This window comes from Gymnogyps californianus, chromosome 2, assembly GCF_018139145.2.
Source record: "Gymnogyps californianus isolate 813 chromosome 2, ASM1813914v2, whole genome shotgun sequence".
Taxonomy (NCBI): Eukaryota; Metazoa; Chordata; class Aves; order Accipitriformes; family Cathartidae; genus Gymnogyps; species Gymnogyps californianus.
Window position 1 is genome coordinate 42916375 of NC_059472.1, and position 25201 is coordinate 42941575.

The window sequence follows — 25201 nt, forward strand, 5'->3', positions numbered from 1 at the left end:
CTCTTTCCCACTGTTCCGTATTTTAGCAATGGAGGGCAAACAATGCCCCAAACAAAAGGCTATTTATTTGGTGCGTATGCTTTTGGCTACCTAACTCTGACTGAGACATTTGCAACAAATCCACCTTGCTTTTCCATGAAACAGGTCCGTTCTGACAGAGGGTAAGTTTTGTCAATGACAAAGCTGACCAGCTTTTCTGGACAGTACAGAGACATCTCTCTCACACGGTCAGGATGAGAGTGCTGTGAACAAAATGTTGACTGCAAGACCAAGCCCTTCTCCACTGAAGACAGATAAGCCAGCTGGATATACACTTAGTTTACTCTCGCTCCTTGTCATCTTTTATTAGGCTTAAGGGGCAATTTTTACTTGCTGCAACTTTTACTGTATAACCAGACAAGCAGAGCTTAAATAACACAGCACAGAGATCCAGCCGCAGGTGCAGAAAGGACTAAGCAGACTGATTTGAACTATGTAAAGGAGGATCTCTAGGTGCAGGCCTTGTGGAAGTGAGGCAATGCAGAACACCTAAGGCACAAAGAGTGATGAACAGAGAGAAAAGGAATGCCTTCTGAAACAGGCATAGAAAGGAAGAAGGGCAAAGATACTTGTGATTCAAAATAAAGCTTATAATAGAGTGTGATTTGAATATAATTTGTAAAATAACTGGGTACAAATTTTATCACTAACTACTTGCCATAGGGACACTATTTAAGACAAGGTATTTGGGTCTTCGTGGATATCTTGATTGATAAAATAAATTATGAGTAAACATTTTCAAACTTTCTCCCAACAGCTTCTAAATTATTGTTCAACCTACAGCATGAAGCACTACTCACAGCTGAGAAAATGTTATGTGTTATTAAGAAATGTAATTTAATCTGTGCTGGTTGCAAGGACAGAAAAGTCAAGCTGAACAAATATGAAATCACAGGTAAAACAGAAAATGGAAAACTAATGGTGAGAACAAAACTATATATAGCCCAGGAGAAAGAATCATGGTTTAAAATGTTAACTATAAAAAATTGAAATTAAGATAGATTACCAATAAGTACTAGAAAAATACGAATTTTCAAACAAACAGAAAATTAACATTATGGAAAGAAAAATGACAGAATAAAAAGCAAGCATAAACAAAGTGATTTATTGTTTAAATTAAAATGTGAAGTTCGGAGTTTACTAAAATGTTCAAATAGTGTGCTGTAATTAATGCTTTAAAATAAATAAAAACGGCAACAAATGTGTAAAGCAATTAGTTCTGAAACAGAAAGTCTTCATTAAAGACAGAAGACTAGAGCAGCATTTACCATTTGCTTCTTCTTGCATTTTCAGCTGTTGATTTATTTGAAATTCTGCCAAAAAAAAAAAAAAGTTAAGAAAGGTTCTATCCTTTAACATTAAAGAAAAAGTTTGAAAGAAGAGATGAAAAAGGCATTCTGTGATTCTAGCCAATACAAGAAAACTTTCCTTCTCATTCATTCCCCCATTACTTTCTCACTATCACCTATACCCGTTATAAAATGCAAAAACAAAGTGTATTCTCTCAGAAATATAACAAAGGAAGCCACAAAATGGTTAACTCTGATATTTAAAGTGTAAATTCAGTCCAGATTTCTTCAGAGGAAAAAATTACAAATTATTAATCTTACTTCCATAAAGTTACAATAAACCTTACCTTGAGGGTACAGCTCAATTTCTGAATGAATTACACCTTGGGACATAAATGGAAGCCACCTAAGAATAAGAAAGAAAATAAGAAAGCAAGTAGGAATCAATTTTTTCTCCACCATATTACCATATAACTGAATGATCCACATCTTACTTTCATACTGAATACATATAACAGCAAAGGGTCTCTACCTCTAAAATTTTAGTATTTGATTTGATAGATGTTAAAGTAGAAATTATTTGACCCAACAAAGAATTTTATTTGTGCAAACATAAGAGCTATGTAAGTGTAAAATATACGTGTGTCAGATTAAGAGACTCATGTGGCATGACTGTACTTATTTGTATTGCTAAACAGAAGAATATGGCACAGAACTTTTTTTTCAGTACTATGGATTGAGTGCTAAGTATAATTTGTATGTATCTATTGCATTATTTCTTAAAATCAAAGTTCAGTGTTAAAAACAAAGATGGAACCAAATACTGTTCTTCCTACAAATTGAGGACAGACAGATGAGTCTGAAAAAGTACAAATTAAGGCAAACATTGGTTAGGTTTCTTAGTCATGTTACTCTAGGCTACGGATAATTTTGAAACTTTTTCGTTCAGAACATGGATTACCAACACTTTTGGCTTCTTCCTGCTTGGTAAAAAATCAGCTGGTTTTCTACAGGAAAAAAAAAAATTCAGCAAGCTTCTCGGCTGTTGGTTTTTATTCACTCGGTCCACTTCCATGGATTCTCCAGGAATGACCTAAACTATTCAGTCTCCTATGAAGCCTGGTGGAATCCAGTATAAGCTGGGCAGGATGAGTCTACAGCAGCTTTTGAAGGTTCATTATTTTTTGTCTTGAAAACATTAGCAGGACAATTCATATCAGAACTAGTCACTAAGAAATAAATTTTGTCTTACTAGACAACTACTTATTTATATCACTTCTGCTAAAACCTGACTACACAGGTATCTTCTGCAGTCCTAAATGCTAAAAAGTATCAGTCTGTAACTAACAAATACTGTATAATTGAAATCCAGTGAGAGCTGTTGGATGTTCAGAAACTAATACCAGATTTTTAAGTCAGATAAAATGCTGATGTTTCCTTGGCTAAATGAGAAAAAATACAGCATTTTGTTCATACCCTGGATTATAAAATATCAATGTAAAATAAAGCTGTGAGGCTGAAGATTAATAAATTACAGAGATTTCTGAAGAGCAAAAACTTCCCCCCTCCTTGAATAGAGCACAGTGTTTCAGCTTTACATTTTGGCCAACATGGAAGCTACCCCTGACCCCCACCACTGACCTGTTTTAACCCTTTTTCAGTGGCAGTGTTTCCTTGTAGAAAAGTTAGGAATGAAAAAAACGTCTCTCTGTTTCTTCTTGACAGTGTCTGTCACTGAATAATTTTTGCTGATCAACATCTGGTGTTAATTATCACAGAAGTAATACAGCAAAGTGCCCTGACATGCATCTTTCCTAAGCTGTGTTGCCCTGACACGCACCGTCCCTAAGCCGTGTTACCCACTGGAGGACAGCTATGACAGAGTTGATTTTTCATGATTGAGGTAGGCAGCTGGCCTCATTTCTCTGTAGAACTTCCATTAGGAAATTTTACCTATATTTTTTTAGAAAGGTAGCAACCACAGCTAGCAACAACAGCTGGTCTGCATCCAAACCTACTCCAGAGAAATCCTCAGTCTTATACTACTATTTAAAAACATGTTACTGACTGAAGAAAGGTCTCATTTTTAGCGAGTTTTATGAAGGTGAGAGAGCAGCTTTATTCCTGTTTTTGAGGATGTGACATCAAGAGTTGCAAGAAGCTGTTCAAGGTTATGTAACAAATTCATGAAAATCCAGACAAAATAACTAGGCATCCTGCATTTATTAAATATTATTAATTAAATATTATTAAATCTAGTGCCTTATCACATGGTCACATTATTTCTCTACACTTCCCTCATTTCACTCGAATGATGTACATACCCACAAGATAGACTGCAAAATTGGAAACTCCAAATGTGGGATTACCATAATGTTTTTCCAAACATGCAAAACACAATATTTATCAATTGACTTTTAAGATGCTCATTTAATAACTTAAATGGAACAACCACAAAATAATTCTGACTCTGAGCATCAAATTTTTCTCTCTAGCAATGCTGTTGTTCATAAAAAGAGTGAATGCTACTTCTGGATGGCAAATCTGTTTTCTTTCCCATTTAGAAATACACTTAATGTAGAACCTTTTTGTGTGCTTTATCTTTCCTTCTTGAATAGGTAAGCCACGCTTACAGCACTGATCCCTGTACGATAAGGCTGCACTGTACAATCTAGTAAAACAGCCACAATATAAGCATTTAACCTTTGCTATGGACCATACAGCATATTAACTCAAGCAATCTGTTCTGGAACAAGACATTTTGTGGATTTTATGAAAATGCAAAATAATCCAAATTTGTCTTTCCCTTGAAAATTAATATTTAGTACATTGATTGGCATAATACTGTGATACTTATTTAAGAATATTTAAGAATATTGTTGTAAAAACTACCTTTCACAATTGAAAACATATTCCAAGTTGTTCTCAGCTTCTCTGACAATGACTTTATCACAGTACCAGTACTGGGACTTGGCACTAGCCTCACAGCGCAACAGCACCTTCTGCAGTTTTCCAAGAGATACAGCTTCCACTTCAAAAGCGTTGACCTAGAAGACAGAGACAGCACTCCGCAACTTACCACCACTAAGTCAGTCTCAAAGTTGAAGTATTTTAAAAGCCTGATTAACTCTCACAATGTACAAAGTTTCCCATTGCTTTTAATGACAGCTGGACTGTATTCAAAGTGTTTGGATCTGAACAGTTAAATGTCTTTTGATTATGTATCAGAGTAAATGAGAAAACACAACTAAAATCAGACTGCAGTAATAATCCCAAATAAATTGGTTTTTCAGTATTCATCCAAAACACTGCGCACAATCCTTCACTATTGTTTCAATACCTCGCCATTTACAATTATTCTTCTCTAGGTAAGAATGAATTAAAGCTATTATTTCCTTTGTTGATATTTATTTAAAATACAGACTTTCTCACCCTTTTCTCTTTTTGATCTCACCTCTTCTATTTACATTTTATTCTGCTGGAAGAGACTGAAATCTGGCATGCCACTTTCCCCTTGTTATTCATTTAGGCTTGAGCTTACAGTTGGCAAAGTTTGTTTTCATAGGAGCATGAAGCTGATCAGGTGAAAGGTTCAGGTTGGTAATTTTCTGTCACAGTAAAAAGCATATAGCTTTCTCTCTCTAAATGTAACGGTCCAGGTCACACTTCTCAGTAAAAAGAAAATGAAGGAAAAAACTAAATTGGAAAATTCATATCTGTAAAGTTCTCAGTCCTTAGCAAATGGCAGAATTGAGACTGCCTGTGCAACTTCAGTTCTTCCTTGTCTATATGTAATATATGATCACAAGTTATTCTCTTTGAAGGATCCCCGCCGCAAATTGTGCACAGACAGGACTGCAGCTTTTTAATACTTCTTTTTATCTTCATTATCTTGATGACTCAATGCATTATTTACTGCAACTGTCCAAACGGTTCAGTGAAGCAGAACTGATTTCCCCAGTGACTTCACTTTTGCACTTTTTCCATAGTCCCCCAGTTTTCTGCAAATGCTGAAATCTATTTTTCAAAAGGCCATCTGCGTAATATTTCATTTTACATGTATAGTGAAAGTACAGAAATTATTGCCAAAAGCTGTCAAGATGCAAAGTAGTTTGGGAGCTCAACTGAGAAACAGAGGGGTTAATTTATCGGCATATTTAGCATTTCAAAGAGCTTACTATGTCCAGAGCAGAATTCTCTTTGAACAGTTACAGCTATGGCTGCTCAGAAAAGTTAAACTGGTTATGCAGCAAAACGGAAGTACACAAGAAGTGGTCACTCAGCGAAGCTTTACTTCAAGTGATTTGCCCAATATCATGTAGCATATGCGTGGCAGGGATTAAATGAACTTGTTCAAGTCAGCACTCAGCTGCCTCTGTCATAAAATGACATATCCCAGGCCCTGCTCTGCTGCTCCGTACAATCCACTGTCTCGTTCACCCATTTCCATAAAAAAGTGCACTTTGAGCCACCCCTCTTAGCCCGTATATAAATAATATGCTGAATTTACTATCAGTCTGGCTAGAACAATTCTCCCAGAAAACTCCACTTAAATTCCGAATTTCAATTGGATTAGAACTTTATATCTAATACATTAGTAAAGGTATAAAATATAGATTTTAAAATAGTATAGATACCTCTGAAGTTTCCGAGTGGGTTATTTTTATGCTTAGCATTTTAGATACTGCTTTTTATTTTGTAATGAAGTATTCCACTAACAGCTTGATACCATTTGTTAGACATACAAGTGTTAATTCTCAATAGCTCACAAAGGAAGAAACAGGCTTAATAGAAGGTCATAAGAAGGTTTGTGGCAGAGCTAAGATTAAATTCAGTAGTTCCTGAAATTCAACCGTACACTACTGCACAAAATCAGGATGAAGTATATTTTACTTATGGAGGAGATCGGAGGTAATTGAAAGAAAAATTAATTTAAATCTGCCCTGAATTAATCACACTATTACACTATTGTACATTAAAAGAAATATATAACGAACACTCCTACTAAGATCTGAAATCATGGAATGATTTCTGTGCAGTTCTTTGGAATCAGCTGTACTCATTAAGCCTTGACAGAATATGTTTTATATTCACATGCAGCTCTTCTCATCATCCTAGGGGGGTTCTTCATATCATTTTTCTTCCCCATTTCCTACCTGTGTTTTCACTCATTCTAGTTATTCCTGGATTACTATAAAATTATTTTCCTGAGTTCTTAAAAATTATTTTTCTAAATCTCTGTGATCTTTTTTATTAGGAACCTGTTAAGACCAGTAAAAGTTACTTAGTTATATTTATATGACTAAATAAATTGTTTTTCAGACTTACCATTCCTCTCTGAAATGTCACTGGTATACCAGATTTATGCAGAAGTCTTAGACCAGAATCTCCTCTTTTTCCGTAGATACACAGATAAACTGCAGGATCTGTATCAGCTTGCTCCATGTCACCAGTGTAGACATAAATGTGGTATAAAACAACTTCCAAAAATAAACAAAAGTACAAAACACATGTGTAATCACAATTCCTTTTACTCACCACTCTAGCTTAATGGAAACAATGCCAGCAAATTTGATTTGCAATTAATTTGGTGGAACATATTCTCCAGAAATCAGTCTAACTATCTGTTTTTAAGATTGCTAAAACCACCTCTATGAATATACAGCAGATGGAATATAATTCAGATTACATTAATACTGAAAACCAGGTAACCGATCTATACGTAACTGTGCAACTGAAGTACACACATACTTGGATAGATAGGTTTTCCAGCTTCCACTACTGGAAGTTCACAGAGAAAATCTCTATCATCACGATTCTTGGACAACCATGTATTTTCTGGAAAATTCAGTGTTTTCTTGCTCTTTAGATGTTGCAGTGTCACCTAGAGAAGAAGCAATTCCAACTATGACTCAGTTCACTCTTTCCAGTGCTTCACTTCTCAACAGCAAAACATATTTTTCTATACCTTTTCTTCTATCTCAGAAAACAATAAAACGATCAGTAAATATGACATACAAAATTACATTATGAAAACATTTTTATTTTGGCCACTGCTTTGCAACTTGACTCCTCACTAGAGAGGATCTTTATTCACACATGTGGTATTGCAGCTGAAGCTGCCAGCCTCTATTCTTTGAATATACCTTGGACTTTAAAATCATCTTATTCTTGGAACAAACAAATCTGTAATTGAAATTTCCTTTTTTGCCATAAGAAATGTCACCAGTTCTGATTTCTGTCAGTGAATCACCTCTATGTAACATTGTCTGGAGTACTGAACACTGAAAACTTTCTGGTAAGTGAGGTCAGGTGAGACTGAGCTTTTGGAAGATGTGGAAAGATTGACACATTTTTATATTAAAATGAAAACAGGGTGAAACTTATCATCTGTATCCTTCTGAACTTTGGCAAGGAGAGGATATGTTGAAATATTAAATCAATTTGTACTATATTTGGCTCTTCTACAGCAGAACAAAAGACAACCTGGGTGCAAGCACCCTCTATTTATTCCTCTGAATAAGGTTAGAATTCAAATTCTCAAGTTACTTGCCACTGTCCCTTATGATATCTGTCTTACTTGTTTCCTATAACTAGAGCAGTCTTTCCTCTCTTTTATGGGAGCCGTTTTTCTTGGTCTTGAATTATAGCAATGCTTACTACAGTTTTTTCCACAGGCTTTCACTAGCAAAAGGAAATCAGTGCCAAAAAATTGTCTTTCTGCAGTTGTGTTTTGAATGTGCATATAGTATGCACAAGCCTTGCAAACAAAATTATGAAAACAAGTATTCACATTCAAACTCTAACACTTAGGAAATCAGGACAATACATGCCTTTATCTCACTTTTCCAATAAAATACTATTTTAAGTAAAATAAACACTTCTTTTAACATCAAAGCATGTATTTATTCTAACATGAAACACTTTTGCAGCAGTGATTCTTAATCTCTAATGTTTATTGGCAGAGCTCCCCCTGCCGATTCATAACAATCGCAAATATTAACTGCTTTGTCAGAAAAACATAGCTTTCAACCTGATTTATTTCTTTCTGTGAAAAGAAATATTTGAAATCCCAGGGTTACCCTTTGAAATTTGGACCAAAATGTTAAAAAAATATTCTGTAACCACCATGATAGAAACTAGGATTCTGGCAACCATTTGAGTAACTGAAATATTTATACTTGCATTCAGTTTTGGTACAGTTACAGTTAAGACCTTTGGGTTAATGTCAAAATCTGCTATTACTGTGTAATTCTGGTTGTCTAAATCAGGCTTTTTAAGATGAATTAAAGGCCGAAAGATAAGCTTGTGTCTTTTACAGATTCAAAATAAGAAACAAAAGACAAATACTTATGTGCAATTCTGAAATAAATCTTACATGAGGGTCAGTGTTAGCAAGAATTTAGTATGAATTTAATCTGGTGAACATCCCTAAATATCATGAGAAAAACAGAGTCAAAACAGAAGCAGAAAAGAAGAATTCATTCACCAAATTGAAAAAAACAGCAGTTTCTTTTTCCCTGAAAATGGTCATAATTGTGAGGTATGTTTAGGCCAATTAGGATTAGCCTACTCTTAAGCAAACTTTATTCATTCTTCACATGTACTTGTCATGGGATAGTTGTTGCTCCATCATTTTCAATTTTTCATAGCTGGAATTTATAGCTAGAATCTCCCTAACACACACTGAAGAGTACAGGCGAGCTTTCAGAAAACAAAACTTGGTAGAAACCATCAATACGCTAAAATTGGTATCTAGAAACTACATGAATTAGTAATAATTGCAAAATAATGCTACATATTTCCAGCTCTCAGAAGATGGACTGTATCAGTGCTTTTGTCATCTCTAAAGCAACCGAAGAAGACAAAGCAATAAGAACATATCACAATCAGCATTTTTTGATTTATGAAGCTGTGGCTTCATGAAAAGATGGGCTTTTAGTTCATATAAAAATTATTAAAGCAGAAAAAAATCACCATAAAAAATCTCACCCTTTGTAAGTTCCACTCTGATTGTTCATTCAGGAATTCATCAAGTTCAATCCTTATCTTGTAGATACTCCCGATGCTTTTTATTTTAACCTGAATAAAGCCAGAACAATACAAAATATAACTACAGACAAAAGTATATATAACTTACACTTTAAACTTGTGCGGTAGAGGCTGCATGCTGATTAAGTAAGGCCATGCCTTGCAAACTAACACTGTATCCAATTCATAATTAAAAGACACTTCAGTCTCAGTCTCCCACACACACGGAAGAAGCTGCATCTTGATAGCAAGCACAGGCCTATGAATTCTGTGCTTAAAACTGTTACAGCCTTCAGGACATCTTGCAAAAAAAAAACCAAACCAAACTGTAAACATTTCCCTTCCTGTATTTTCAAGCATCACGTGAAATAACTCAAAAATCCAGTTCTCATTTATGCACATTTTGCCATTCATTCAATTTGGGCTATATTTCTGGAAAAAATATAGCTACATCACATGTGGGGGGAAAAAAAAAGATACATAAAACTGCATCTTTATCTTTGCAATTGGTTCCTGATTTCTCTGAACCACTGTAGTATCTGAGTATATAGGAACAGCGCACAACATTTAATTGGCAGATTTTGGATTATAGGATCCAGAAAAGAGACTGCTTCTGTTCTGTCTAAGCAGATTTCTGTCTGAGCCCCAGTTTGACCAGATTATAGCTTAGTGAAATCACAATGCTTGCCAGGGAAATGATTTGGCAGATATTTGAACTCTTCAAAGTTTGAAAAGTAAAAAAAGTTGGTGAGGGTTATTCATGAGAGAAATGCGGAATACAAAATTAAATCCACTAAACCACAGGTCACAAATTTTTCATAATGCAGCACAGCAATATGACCATAAACCCTAGTATGTCAAAGTGAAAGATATAAAACTTTTGGAGACCTTAAAGAATAAGCTCTCAAAAGCTGGCAGAACATATGCAAAACTTTGAAAATCACTGATACAATCTTAGCTTTCTGACTATGATCTGCATTCATTTGCACTTTCTTTGCATTTTCAAGCACTATACGTGCTCTTACTTATGAAATCTACTCTATGCAACCCTATCCTATCCCACTTATCTGGGGTTTATTTGAAGTTTAACCATTATTTAAAGTGAGCATAAATAATTTTAGATAATTTGTAATGTACTGCTAGGAAAGGAAAAGTAAGCGCGTTATCATACAATTTCTGAAATAACAATTCTATTAATAAAAGGTTGGTAACAGCCTATTCCACTCCATCATTTACATTCAAAAAAGCTATTTACACTGTACAGAAATTATTTTCTTTTCATTCTCTTAGAAACACCTGCTAGTATATTATCCGCTCATTCTTTACCTTCATTAATAAAAAGCCCTCTTCTCTTTTCAGAGGTCAGAATTACCTCAGTTCCTATATCAGCTTTTAGCTGTCTCCTTGTGCTTTTGTATAACAAACTTTTATGTTATAGTCACAGTGTTACCATGCATTAGTCAAAGATCTCTAGAAGCAAACAACTTTTACCCTTGATTTCCCTAACATTGAAATGCACTCAGTAAATCGCAATGATTGTTTGAGAAAGAATCTGACAAATTCACACCTGTATTTATATTGGTATAGTTGCTACATCGATCTGAATTTCATTAACAAAATAAATGCTAACTCCAGGCTTCAACACTGATGTGACAATATGGTTCCTGTCTTCCATCGCTTGAGAAAATAGCTTTGTTCTGTGGGGTCAGATTCTGATATCCTCGCTTATGCTGCATAATATTTCTCTCTATAAGTAGTCTTGTTAGAGGTAAGCTGGAGACCTTGGTATTAAAGCAGTAGTAAAGTAAGGGCGTATATACAGCTTGACATTTCACAAGCAAACCAACCGACTTCTCAAGTAATATGAGATACTGCTTTCTCATTCACAGAGCTGGTGTTCACTGAATATACAGTGCCGCCATGTTGTCTGTCTATTCTAATGAATCCCTCTTTAGGCTTTTGGTTAAAAAAAAGTTACGTGATCATTTCATGTATCAATACAAAACATAAATGTACTGAACTTTTTCAGAATGCAAAGAGTCACTTCTGCCTAAAACAAGCAGAGGTCTCCCAGAAGAAACCCTCTGGTATCCTTCATGATTTTTTCTCATGCACAGTCTTAGGAAGGATTAAACAGACGATGACTGCTCATATGGGTAAGGTAAGAAAGGGAAGGCCACATATGAATGGTTTTCATTTCTCAAGATAGTTCTACTAGAATTTTTCATGGTAGTGCATACTGCTGATAAAGTGAAAGGTTAAAGAAAACTGACTCCAAATTGCCTGATTATTACAGGCTTTCAGAAGCTGTTTTCTTCCTAGAAATCCTGGCCAGAGCTATGATTAAGTTGATTACTTTAAAAAAAAAAAATTATCTTCTGCTCTAGAAAATATCAGTGAAACTATATCAAGCTCCAAGATGTAGATGATAAAAAGAAGATGTAATTTTTTTTAAGTCTTGCATCCCTATCCTCATTTCAAGACTTATCCTGCTAAACAAGTACAGGATAAAGTTTAAAAGGAAAAAAAGAAGAAAGAGCTCTTACTCATAGGCTTTTTCTTTGTGGATTTATCTACTGCAGACTAAAGAGTGAAAAGCACTTTGATGACATTTGCTGTTTCATGCCTGAAAGCAATAGTGTCAGCGTGATGTAAAGAATCATAGTAGTAGCCCCAGGTGCTGAGAGAAAGATTCTGCTCTCTTACAAGATCAATATCCACAGTGCACAGCTATAATGGGCAATATCTATTTTAGAGAAGAAAAATTGGTCCATCTTTTCAGAATGTATAGATTAGCATTGCAAACATGCCATTACCCAACATTGCTTATAAATTATTCACCAATTAGGACAACAGGATTCCCCATGGATCATAATATATAGCCTACATGCTTAGAAAATGAACATCACAGTTGGTTATCTTCCTGCCTATGCCCTATTCATAGAGAGTATTATTATTAATATTATTGACAGTAACAATCTTGGTTTGTGCCAAGATAGTATTAGAATAGTTGATGAGTGCAGAAAAAAACTTTGCACAAAATATGAAAAATATAACTTCTTCAGTTAGCTGAAGAGCAATGTGTTACATGCATCTCAGACAGAAAGATTTAAGCAAAACAGAAGTTTTAGCCCCTTTGGTAATTTCCTCTCAGCCTACCTAGACATAATTTCCTTATTACAATAGAGGTGGGGTTATTCTTAAATAATAGCAGAACTCTTTGTGTTTGATGACCTGATAACATGTAGGTTTTATTGGGCTCTTAGTAATTCCATAGGTAAAGCTTCTGGCATTTCAGCTGTTTATAATATGGCAGCTGAAAAAGGGTTTTCTTCCTTAACTGAACAAGTTCCACAGTATACATTTCATAGTATGCTTTGAAAACTGTATGCATGAAGATTTCATTACTAAAGATCCCTAAATGATATACAAGTCTTACATCAGATATGGTTTGTTTAGGAGTGGATAGTTTCTAAAGCTAGTTTCAAATCAATTACCTTAAAGAAATCAATTTATTCCTGCAGTTGTCCCATTTGGGCTACTATATGAGGGAGAGGGGGTTAAAAGAAAGAGCATTTCCTCTGTTGCTAACTATATGCACCAAGCCAATTTAATGCAGAATTCATAGAGATTAGATAGAGATTTATTGTATGCAGTAAACACAGGAGAAAAACATTTTTTCTTTTCACATGACAGAATAATCTTTGGAAAGGTACACATTAAAATAACGTTCTTAGCCTTCATTAGCTACCTGAAATTCATCCTCCTGCCTGGGAAGAAACAGTTGCTTTCTGTTGTCCTTGCCAAGAGTTATTGGTCCAGCTACTCCTCTGTCTCCATATATCCAGAGAATGACATTTGCTTCAGTTCCTGTATTTCCTGTCAGTATTGATACTTTCCATTCATCATCTGAAGGAAGGGGGCTCTCACCACCTTGGGGATTTCTCATTTCCTCTGTGAAATACAGAACATTAGTGGGAGATGAAAATCAACATGAAACTGCCAGTCGCTGTTGTAACTTCAGCACATAAGGAGACCATAACAGAGAGGGGATTGTATTTTTTCATGGCAAGTGAGATAGTCTGAAAAGACTGATTTATGTTTCTTGCCTAGACCAAAATGTACTGATTAGTTGAGCTACAAGAATCAACTGGAAAAGAACAAATATCTCTCACATGTACTATCATCATATTATTCTTTATACATATTCTGGTGTAGAGTAAGGATGCTATGATGCAGAACTATGGCCATTAAATTGACATTTCTGGTTCCTTAGCCAGAGATTTAGAAATGAGTAGAATTACTTGTAAATACTTCTCTAATGCCTTGTGTTGGGACATTATTAGCAGAATTACATGCCTGAGAATAGAGACAATTTTCATTTCAAATTAAAAAAATTATTCAGGTAATTAACTTTCTTCAAGTTAAATATTCATTAAATACTGTAAAATACTCAAAAAAGAGCACAATATTTCCTTGGCCAGCCGTAGTTACACGTACAGTGCCAGCATTTGGGCTAAGGCAGGTTCTGCATGAATGAGACAATAGCAGCACAGTACCACTTTATGAATAAATTTCACAGCTTTAATGGCTGAGCAAACATAATTTTGGAAAATATGTATTTCACTTTAGAATAGCACCTAGTGATCTTTCATCTACCCTTAAGAGAAAAAAATATATGTATGCAAAGATGTCAAATGCACATGAGATATGAAAAAATAGACTCTTCTGGGATGAAGGAATTTAGTTTTGAGTATTCTAATCAAAGTGGAGTTTACAAACATCAGATGTCTGGAACACTACTTTTCAATAATGGGACTACTGATCATGAAGTCCTCTCCAAAAGAGGGAGTCCTTGCCCCCAAGTATTTATAATCTGTTCTGACACAAGAGGTAGATATAAACCCTAAGTTTGAAAAGATTAACCAACACATTGTCTATATACTGTGTCCTGCAGGGGTTCCCAAACTGCTCTTCATGAGGCCTTTTCATGCAACTGCAAAGAGACTTTTTAATATGCTAACCATAATGAATATAATCTGTGCTGCAGATTAATTTTCTTTTGTATCCCCCAGCTCATTCTTCATCCATTAAGTAGCTTTCTATGAAACAGCTTTTGGAGGCCAGAGGCTCCAAACACATAACGGAATTCACTTACAATTTTGCAGAATTCATAAATAGCCACTGATATGGATTTGTTGAATAATTCCCAATGCATCACTATGTATGTTTCTGCTGCACTTCATACCTTGCTATCAAAGCCCTTTGCTTTTTTATTTGCTTGATTAAAATACTGTACTGGGTTTCTCTAGGATAGAATTTTTCCCTTCACTTATTAAACTGCCTTTACCTCAAAGGAGGGGGAAAAAAAAAACAAACCACCAACCTAACAAAAAACCCCAAACCAAATAGAAAAACGAGTGATGCAAAAGCAATCACTCACCACCAGCAGAATGACGCCCAGCTAGTCCCCGAGGAATGACTACTTTGGAAAAACTCCTCTCCAGTTTTATTGCTGAGCATGACAATATATGATATTGAGTATCTCTTTGGTCAGTTGGGGTCAGCTGTCCCAGCTGTGTCCCCTCCCATCCTCTTGTCATCGTCCCCCCTGCCTACTCGCTGGGAGTGCAGACTGAGAAACAGAGATGGATTCAGTGCTGTGCAAGCACTGCTCAGCAACAGTTAAAACATTGGTGTGTTATCAACACTGCTTTGGTCACCAGGCTAAAACACAGCACCAGAGAGACTGCTATGAAGAAAATTAAGTCCATCCCAGCCAAGCCCAGTACAAATACTAAACAAAATAAAGCAATACCTATGACAAAAATTTGCAAAATTTATCTGACTGTGCTTTGTTGCTAGCATTAAAATATAAGTTTGAAGGCAAAGTGAAAAACAGTTTTGAATCCTTGAGACTTGCTTCTTAATAAATTTTATGAGCAACAAATTCCACTTCCTGCTGAAACATCGCTGAAGCAAATTGGGTAAGTGAAGAGGGATCGATTCAATACTGAGACATGGTGCTGATCTTCCCTTTAAATTTCCTCAAATGTCACTTTTATGATATTAAATAAAGGCTTTTTTTCTTATAAGTTGTACTCAAAAGGAATTATATAGTTGCTTGGATCATCAGGTTGTCCTATATGTTAAATCAACATGGTAACTAAAGCACGGAACCTGAATTATGATCCACTAGCATTGAACTCTTAACTGGTGTGAAATAATTGCACAAGGAATTGCAAAGGAATTAGGATCCAGTACAAAGGATCAAATAAGGATAACAAATAAGGACTAACTTCTGGAATCAGAGGATACCATTTCAGCCCTGGTAAAGAGTCTAAAATTTGGTTAATCAATTTTTAAGAAACTCAGAACTGTAGTAGTATGACTTTTACAGCAGTGCTTCTAACAGTAGTAGTATGACTTTGGAATGGTTATAGTAATTTAGAAATAGGCAACAGTGTCATAATAATCGCTGGGTTTATTGTATTCTTCTTCACGACCGAGAGCAAGTTATTCTGAAAGAAAGAAGAAAATCCACATACAAAAATAAAGCAAAAGGCAAACATCTTATGTTTACCTGAATAAAAACTTAATTACATTTGTCTTTCAGTGACTGAAATAACAGAACTATAGCAAAGTAGTTGCTTTGGTATAATAAATATTTTTGAGAACATGACTATATAACTTTCTGTAACTGTAGTTACCTAGCTCCTCACCTGTAACTCTGAAAGCTAGAGTTCCTTCCAGGTATCTAAAACCACATCTTTCTTACAGCAAAGAGATGAAAATTTTCACAAAATGCACGGGTATTCAAGAAGCATAAGGAATCCCAGGCTGCTCTGTATGCTTAGCGCAAGAATTCCATACTCAGGCTATTGCTACCCAAAGCAGCTACTGCAGCCTCAGACTACTACCTCTTGAAAACAACTACAATGCACAAACAATTCACTGGCTTGGAATACTTTTTGCCTTGTAATTTACTGGCTCTTCCTACAAATGGAAATCAGTGGCATTGATTTGTTACAGGCTAAAAATATTCCAGTCTGAAAAGAGGATTTGATGGTTACCCTGCATTAGTCATGGGAGTTTACACACTTCATGACAACATGCTGTAAATCTATTGCGACAAAAATTCATTCTGATGCACCTGCATGAGAATGATGAAGTCACAATACTTCACACAGTTTCATAAAAATAACTTTATTTTTTTATTTACTTATCCTAAATCTAAAGCAAAAAGAAAATTATCTTGTCCCAGAAGGTCATATGATTGAGTGACACTTTTGAAATGAACCATCAGAAAAAGTAATCTCTAGAGCAGAAGCTTGGGCAATAAAGTTGATGCATTTTTATTACGCTTTTTTGTATCATCATTTCCAATGTAAACTAAATGGAAATGAGATCAGATTTTATTTGTATCTTATTTTCTCTAGTAAGTAAAATATATTATAAACTAATAGTAACTAACAGAATTCCAGACATACAGGAAAGGAATGTGGAGGGTATGGAAATAATTTCTCAGAGATACAATTTGTTAATATCAAACCACAAAGATGTTCTCAATGTCACAGACTGCATTTGTGTCACGGAAGCTAATGACATCTCTCCCCTTGCTTTCATTGGCACACACAGGCATGTTTTCACCATTGAAATGAGAAACACAAGGAACAAGCAAAGAGGAAATCCCCAGTACCAAGTTATTTGGGAAATCCCATAAGCTTCTTGCATGCTTGCTAGTTGATACATAATATGACACAAGTCTGTATTTTCAGCAGGGCTGTTGATTTTGGCTTGCTTTTGCAACTTGTAACGGAAGAGTAAAAAGGGGTTTAAAAAAAACGACAATTTTTGGTTTGAGATTTTAGTGTCTTCTGCTTCATCTCCTTTATCCCTAGACTTTGTGGTCTTCTAACCATATATATATTATTTCCCTTCTGTTTTGGGCAGCACATTTGATCAGTCTTGAGTCTATAACGTGGTGTCTTGCATGCATTTTAGCTGATTTGTCTCTGACACTCACTCTAGTATCTCCATCCTGTGAGCTGTTAAGTAGAAGCGGGGACCTGCCATCATCCTTGTACAACAAAAGAAGTATCTTGAGGAACAGAGAACTCACACTGCAACAGGAGAAGCCCCAATTGCTGTAGCACAGTTTTCAGTTTAATTAATCCTAAATCAGTTATTATTTGTGAAAACAACAACCAAAACACAGCTACCAGTTAGCAGACACAGATATAAAAAAGATGGCCTGGTCAGCCTAAGGGCTAATCTGCTCTGAGTTTGGATGCTAAGCATACTGCTGGATTGTATACTCAACACAAACATCACCATTTTTCAAATGTTAACTGGGAGTGAAAAAAGCAAATGAGTATTTAATGAATATCAGTTTAAAAATTAAGGCTCACCTCTACATGTCAAAAGTCAGTTACCTTTAAAGCATTCTAAGTGAAAATATCTTACTAAAAATGAGCATTTTCTTTGAAGGGCAGAGTAACTGATATTTCTATTCATTTTGCATAAACAGAGTCCACATTTATGAATGTCAGAAATACTTCTTACAAAGTGCTACAGACCCTGTGTAACCAATTTCACGGCAGATATTGCTTCTATAAAAGGATCCTTTGTATCCAACCCTAAAAACATCCAGCTTCTTTGAAAACAGGTTTGATGGCTTGTGTACTGTTGCCATGGGTTTCAAATACAGCGTATCTCACCAGTTGCTGACAACCACAAGGCTTTGGGAAGGCTTTGTGACACAATGATACAACATGAAGTCTGGTAGATTAGAAAAGGAAAGTGGGTGTTTTGAGCTAAGAATGGAAACAACATTGCCAGAAACAATTAACAGTAATCAATAATAATCCACACCTATGCTTTGAATTTAACCAGGATGCTTTGGTTCAACTGAATTTATTTAAAATCCTTCCTGATACTTCACATTATACCTATGAACAAGTATGCCATATTTGATGTCTTGTTCACATTGCCAGACTTTTCATGTACACTTTGAAATAGCAGTCTGAAGACCAAGCTCAAAACCAAATCAGCAATTCACCTGAATTATTTGCTACATGAATGCCTTCGGGACCACCTCTAGCCAATTAAGCATGTCTCCCATAATGGAAGGTCTAATAAAATCTCATCTTTGAAGCTCACTCAAGGTAACAGATATTTTCCTACCATGTGAATGTGCCTCAATGTGCTGTGTGGAGCTCAGTAGTTTCCAATTATCCCATCTGCTTTTCATGGCGATGTGACACAATTCAGGCTGTGCAGACAGGGTCCTTGGGTACATTGAAATAACAGAGAGGCAGGAGGCAAACATGAGCATCCCTACTCTTTAAGAGCCGTATCATTCCCTGTTTTGTTTAGTTCCTTAGTCACACCTTTGATTACTAGGATGCTGAATATTCCTGTAAAATGTTTGAGTTGGGGAAATCATTGTCTTAGACCATTTATGCAATTTCTGTAGCTAAAGAAGAAAGTGGTCTTTTATTCTAGTAAAACACCTCTGGTAGACTATCATTCCAGAAGCATGACCAGAACATTTATCTATTCCTACCTGCCTAAACGTAGGTATAAAGCTAGCACGCAGTGCACCAAAACCTTACTCTTTCCCCCAGTGAACCATAAAGCAGAAAACATAAGTGTGAGACAGAGCATAAATGAGAAATATTCCATCACTTTCAGTGAGTTTTGGATTGGGCTTTATATCACATCAATCTCTTAATTTCCACAGACATAGTCCTTATGATAGATGGCTAGTTACTTTAAAAAAAAAAAGGTTACATGAAATTATTCAACAGTTACGTGCTGATTGTTGCCTTATCAATAAATCACATTCCAATGCCCTTTTAAAAAACAATAATTGGTAATGTGTTTTATGTTGCAAGTATGCATGCATGCATGCATAAGTCAATAGTCTAGAAAAGCTATTCATTGTCCTTCCTGAGGTAAGTCCCTGCAAACGTGCATGGAGGGCAGACATAACACAATACTATATCACAACTAGTTTGTAAACTGTTGCTTACCTGAGGGTGGAAAAGTTGAAAGGCTTTGAGGTACTGGCTTCTGGACTTTTGCTGGGTGGAGCTGAGATTCTCTGAAGTCTTTCTTCTCTTGATTGGGTGCTGCAGATGTTCCCATAGGCTCTTCCCGGCCAACTAAAACAATGAAATGTAAATTCTGTCACTAGTTACAAATCATTTGCCTTTTCTTGCTCAGAAAATTCCCATATATTCAGTGACAAACACTAATAACAGATCTCACAACTGTTCAACATAGTGGACACAAAAATTTTCTCTCTGTATTGCACAGCCACTATTATTAGCTTTTATTGTTAGCAGCATGCCACAAAAAGTGGAAAAAATCTGGCATACCAATAAAAGTCCATTTACTGCTTTGAAAATCTAAGTAACAATTTAACACTGATGTATGAATAAAATGACTTGTTAAAATGTAGTTTTCCCCAAGGTAAGCTTCTCCACCCCCCGATGTTTCCTTTCTTAAGGGTGCGAATGCTGAAATGATAACTGCTAGAGGCCATTTCTGATAATACGAAGTGGCAAACAGACAATCTCGGTTGCTCTCATAGAAAATATTAGCTCCTTTTATCTTCCTTTTACTGAGTAACAAGGATTCAGGAGAACTCAAGCCTGTAATGAAGTAACATTTAGCTTTATTTTAATGGCATCAGTAAGCCCTGCTTTGTTGAGAATTTCCATTGAAAACCCTGCTCTTCCAAAAAGTAACAAAGGAAAATACTTTCCTCATTTCTGCAAGGACATAGTGACCGAAATATTCTTGTCACCTTGTAGCAAGTAGGGACTGAATGGTAGGGATGCCATTACAGTGACTTTCATAATGCTTCTGTATGTCTCGGTCACAACACACATAGAACAATTAATAATAAGACTGGTTGTATGTTTTGATACTTTCCCTTTGCTGGTCAAAGCATTCAAGATGACCCTGTTGTGCTTGTGTCTGGCAAAAATCTGACCGAATTCTCAATTTTGAACTGATGGCCAGTTTGGCATTTTCATGAGATGTTTCATTTTTTGATCTCTCTGACTATGTCCACCAGATAAGAATACAAGTACTGTAATTCCACAGTTTTCTGCAGTTGTAATCCAAGCTAGCTGGCTCTGTTTGGTAACCAATTGTTCACCAAATTAAAAACTTCATTCTCCTGAAGGAGAAGAGACAAGCAGACAATCCAGTGACGGTGATCCAGAGTGTGCTGAGAGCTAATTTTTGAGTCCTGGCTAGTTGACTAGAACAGGTGAGCTCCCTAGTGAGGGAGCTTTCTGACTGCAATAGCTCTCACATCTGACTATGGGACAGAAGAATCACATAATCAATATACTAGTGGGGGAAGTACAAGTATTTTGCACCATTAAAAAAGAAACCGAACACTGCCAAGTAGGCCCTCTCTAAAGTCTACTACTTTCCCTATAAAATCAGGAAAGACTGTGGTATGGCTGACAGCAAGACAACATCTCCCAGGCTTCTGTAACCTGTCGCCAGAATGGGGAATAGACCCAGAAGGTCAACTCCATCTCTAACTTGTCACCCGTTTCAATTCTTATGCTCAAAAGTTTATTTGTTCAGTAAAAAAACAGATTTCTTCTGCATCATTTATTGTTATAAAAAGAAAGAAATGAAGAAAAACTTACTAGCTATACAGGAGAAATTAAGTGTGGGTACAATAGACTTAACACCTTTAAAATTACTGAAACACAACAAAGCAAATGGTGTCAATCTAGCTTTTACACTTTTGCTTTGAATTTGTCATTCAGAAACACTAATCACTAAAGCAAACTGTAGAATATTACGAAATTACATACATTTGATGACCTGTGGGTAGAAAAAAATGTTTCTCTCTCCAGTGTTAATGACTGGCTTAGTCTGGCCATCTGGCAGGAGACCAACATACATCCCTTTATTTCGCACTGATTCTAGACTTACAGATCCAGTTTCCAAACTCTTCTCAATTTTAAAGTGACAGTATTCATCACCTGTGCCCTGGGAAATTGAAAACAGAAATGTGAATTCAACAATTGAATTGATGTAGCTAGGCAAGTTGGATGTTTCTTAAGACTTAAATATTAATAACTTCCAATAACATTTCAGGTTAACTTTAGGTTCTTCACAATGTCCTACATTATTACACACACACATATATATATATATACATATCTTGGCCTTGCTTATTCCTTTGTGAACAGAAAGACCGATCACATAATGTGAGTAAGTAAGTGAAAGATCCCATATGAAAGCATTCCGATTTCTGTTAGGATTTAGGCAAAGTCTAGGATATATTCAATGGAGTTTCCCACTTAATCAACTTACATCTTAATTATTCATTAGTGGGTTTTATGATCAATGTATTTAGACTCAATACCACTTTAAATCCCTGAACATGTTTGTGCTCTGCCACATTCAAAACAATTATTTCCGTTCATATCAGCAAACAGACATAGGATTAGTAAACATTGAGTCTAATGAGCAAATACTAATGTGTCATTCTCTTTCTTGCTCTCAAATGTAAATCTACAATAGTTAAACTCCTAGCAGGTGGAGAATATTACAGGTCCAAAAATCAGAATATTTCAACCATCCCCCAAGTCTAGTCTTATTACTAAATATACAGGCTACTGGTGAGATATTTCAAGAATAAACTCTATGTGGTTGTCTGATGAAGAAAAAAAATCAGGTTCTTCATTTCAGACAAAACAGAATCATTTGTAAAAGCTAGGATGCCAACATCACTTCAACATCTTCCAAACTCACACCAGTATGACTGTGGTTATTTAATAAAAATCACATTAGCGCAACAGAATCTTGACAGAGTCTCATCAGCTATCTAGCAACAAATAAATTTTAACTACATCCACATTCTCAATAGTCTAAAAATTTAATCAGATCTTTACAATCAGGTGCCAAATAGACTTGACAGCTTCTCTTGCTATATTTTTCTATCTTTCCTTGGGCAAATGAAGGAAAAGATCTGAAAAATTTTAAATCTCAACAATGTTTTATCCCATTTTTATCCAAGCAAGTAAAAAAATATTCTCTGCTATCACTGACAATTTACTCAAACTATCTGCAGAGGGAAATATAAAGAAGAACTGCTTACTGTTCCATTACACTGGCCTTCTTTGATCTTCAGATACATTCTTGGATTTCTCACACTTTCAAACATGCAGACTCCAGAGCCGATTTTATGCACCTTCCAGTAGGACTCCTGCTGCTGCTGACCTGCTCCGCTGCAGCTCCCATCAGGTCTAAGGGACAGAGCCTGGCAGAGACTTGTGTTGAGCAGAATGATGGCACCATGGTGAAACACACCCTTCAGATCAGAGACAAGAATTCCTTTGTGAATAGCGCAGCTTTTCTCCATATTAAACTTTGACATTGATGTTGTTCACACTGATTAAGCACTTATTAGTGCATTTCCATGTATAAAATGTAAATTAATAAGTCCCAAGTAATTCAAGTATACCTCTAGCCTTTGAATATTTGCTGCTTTCTGTGCAGACACTAACCTAGATAGTGGAAATCCTTCCCTACTCCACAGCTTCCCTGCTTTTTATTGCTCAGCAGCGCAGCACAACATCCAGAGCACAGGGAGCGTGGCAAGTTAAGGAACCTGTTCTCTTTTCAAATTAAGTAATTTCCCATGCAGCTCTCCTGTATGTACCTACCTTCCTACTTCTCGGAGGTTTGCTAAAAAGTTTAGAGACGCATCTTTTCAGTGTAACAGCCCACCCTATTTGCGTACACCAGCTGCAGTATCGGCACCGCTCGCCCCAGGAGCACAGTAAAGGAGAACTTCCCAAGTGCCGCCTACCTGTTCAGCTGTAGTTTAGCTCCACCTGGTGGAAGAGGATCACTCTTTTAGCCTGCAGTCCTCTGACATTTGATTAGATACAATCATCTGCTTTATAACAGTAAATTTTAGAAAAGCCTTCTAAATTTCCCTATGCCCACCTTACCTTGACATGCACAACAAATTCTTTGGAAAGTCCAGCATATCCTGTTGTTTCATCAGCTACTTTGCCTTGAAGACTGAACGTTACAGTGTGACCTGGGTTCCTGGCCGACTCAAGAATGGCACAACCGTTTGGTTGAAGGTGGACACAGAGCTCACAGCATGTCTTGTCTTTGCTCTAGCATAGTCAAAGTAGGAATAATAAATTATATGAACTATATGGCACAAGCCAATACAGAGACTATCACAATACAGTCTTTGTGTTGTTCGAGTTCCCGCAATACTACCAGTCTAGCATGAAAACATCTTTATATTTTTCAGATTTGCATTCCTAATACTTAAATTCTAAAATTGGGGACTCAGTGGAATTTCAAAGAACAGAAACAGTTCATGTTAAGATGACGCAGATCCGAGGATAACATGAAAGATACCTGGGTGCCTCAACTGGAGAGAGAGTTAGAGTCACAGCCTACAAACACGGCAAAGAAGTATAAAACTGACATATAGACAGGAAATGAACCACCGTGACTCTCTGTCACCAGCCCTCCTTCTTTTGCCTCTGTGTTTGTCCTCACTTGTTTATACTGTTCTCACAGAAAACACTTAAGGAGTCAGAAGTTTTACAGGAAAGAGTAAAGCTATCCATGCTTGCCTGTTCAGGTTTGCAGACTCTGCAATCCCATTATATAAAAGACACAATATACAAAATACATATTTAAATATTTTATCATCAACTCCATCATCATTCTCATATTTAAATAAATCTAGGATTTTAATAAATGTAAAATGCTAATAATCAGCCCAATAATTTAAAAGACTTCTGGCTTACATCATCTAACATTTTTTCAGCATTTTTAAGACTTCAAAGAATCAATATTTCTAGGGAAAATTTTCATTTCCAAGGCACTATCTTATGAAGAAAAAGTTTCATACTCAAAAAAACTGTCTATCAGACAATATAGCTCTAAAAGTAAAGGAAAAATTGTATGGATTTTAGAAGTGGTTGTGAAACAAGTGAGCCAGCATGTCCTCAAGCTATAATTAAGTATGTATCATAAGGTCAACTGCAATTTTTGTATTGCCTTTTTGTTTTACATCTTCATTCCAAGGACCTCAGAAAGTTTTAAATGACAACATTTTTCATATTCCCTGGGAAAAGGAACGTCTTGCACAACTGAAAATAAGAAAACTGAGACCCAGATTTTCCATAGGTTGCTCAAAATAATAAAGCGTGTCAGCAGCAAAGCAGACATGAGAAAGTTCAAATTTAAGTACCCAGTTAACAACCTATCTGTAGTGAGATATACTGCAACGTGACAGACTGCAAGGGGTTCTTTGTATCAGAATTACACTGAAAAACATGAACACTAGAAAGTCCTGCAAGGAGGTCTGACAGTTTGCCTGGCAGCCTGACACTATCCCCACTGAGAAACCTAACTCTACTGAGAGTACTCTATTCCCACTAGTGCCAATGCACATCATGTAAAAGACGAATGGGACCAGCTTTGACTATGAAATTATTCACTGGATGAATAAGGGGAAGAACTCGAAAAAGTGAAAGGGAAACAGCTTCTTCCCTCATCAGTAGAAGACTTTCATCAGAAAGAACTAACTTCTACAACTCCATTTGCCTACTTGTATACTGCAAGTGCTGAGAAAGAAAGGCAATAGTAAGACTTTGAAGATGGGATGAAACAAATCAAAACGGATCAAAACAAATCTGGAATATATCAGTTGGCTTATGACAGGCATGTTACTTAGAAAAAGACACAAAGGAAAAATGGGCATTTAAACTCAATCCTTAGAATTTATACTTATCCAAAAAAGAGGAGATATTAGGGCA

The 25201-nt window shown here is 36.0% G+C and overlaps 1 protein-coding gene across 1 annotated transcript in view; it reads right to left on the reverse strand.

Moving 5' to 3' along the window:
• Nucleotides 1-22569, reverse strand: part of LOC127029911 (lipoxygenase homology domain-containing protein 1-like) — a 143059-nt gene extending 120490 nt beyond the window's left edge. Inside the window, exons 1-9 of the mRNA XM_050915731.1 lie at nt 22504-22569; nt 21212-21389; nt 19397-19528; nt 13111-13313; nt 9321-9410; nt 7080-7212; nt 6657-6808; nt 4221-4375; nt 1676-1734 (exon numbers count right to left, since the gene is read on the reverse strand). Of these exons, the coding sequence (XP_050771688.1) occupies nt 1676-1734; nt 4221-4375; nt 6657-6808; nt 7080-7212; nt 9321-9410; nt 13111-13313; nt 19397-19528; nt 21212-21389; nt 22504-22569 (1168 nt within the window). The remainder of the gene's footprint in view (nt 1-1675; nt 1735-4220; nt 4376-6656; nt 6809-7079; nt 7213-9320; nt 9411-13110; nt 13314-19396; nt 19529-21211; nt 21390-22503) is intronic.
• Between the last annotated feature and the right edge of the window lie 2632 nt (nt 22570-25201).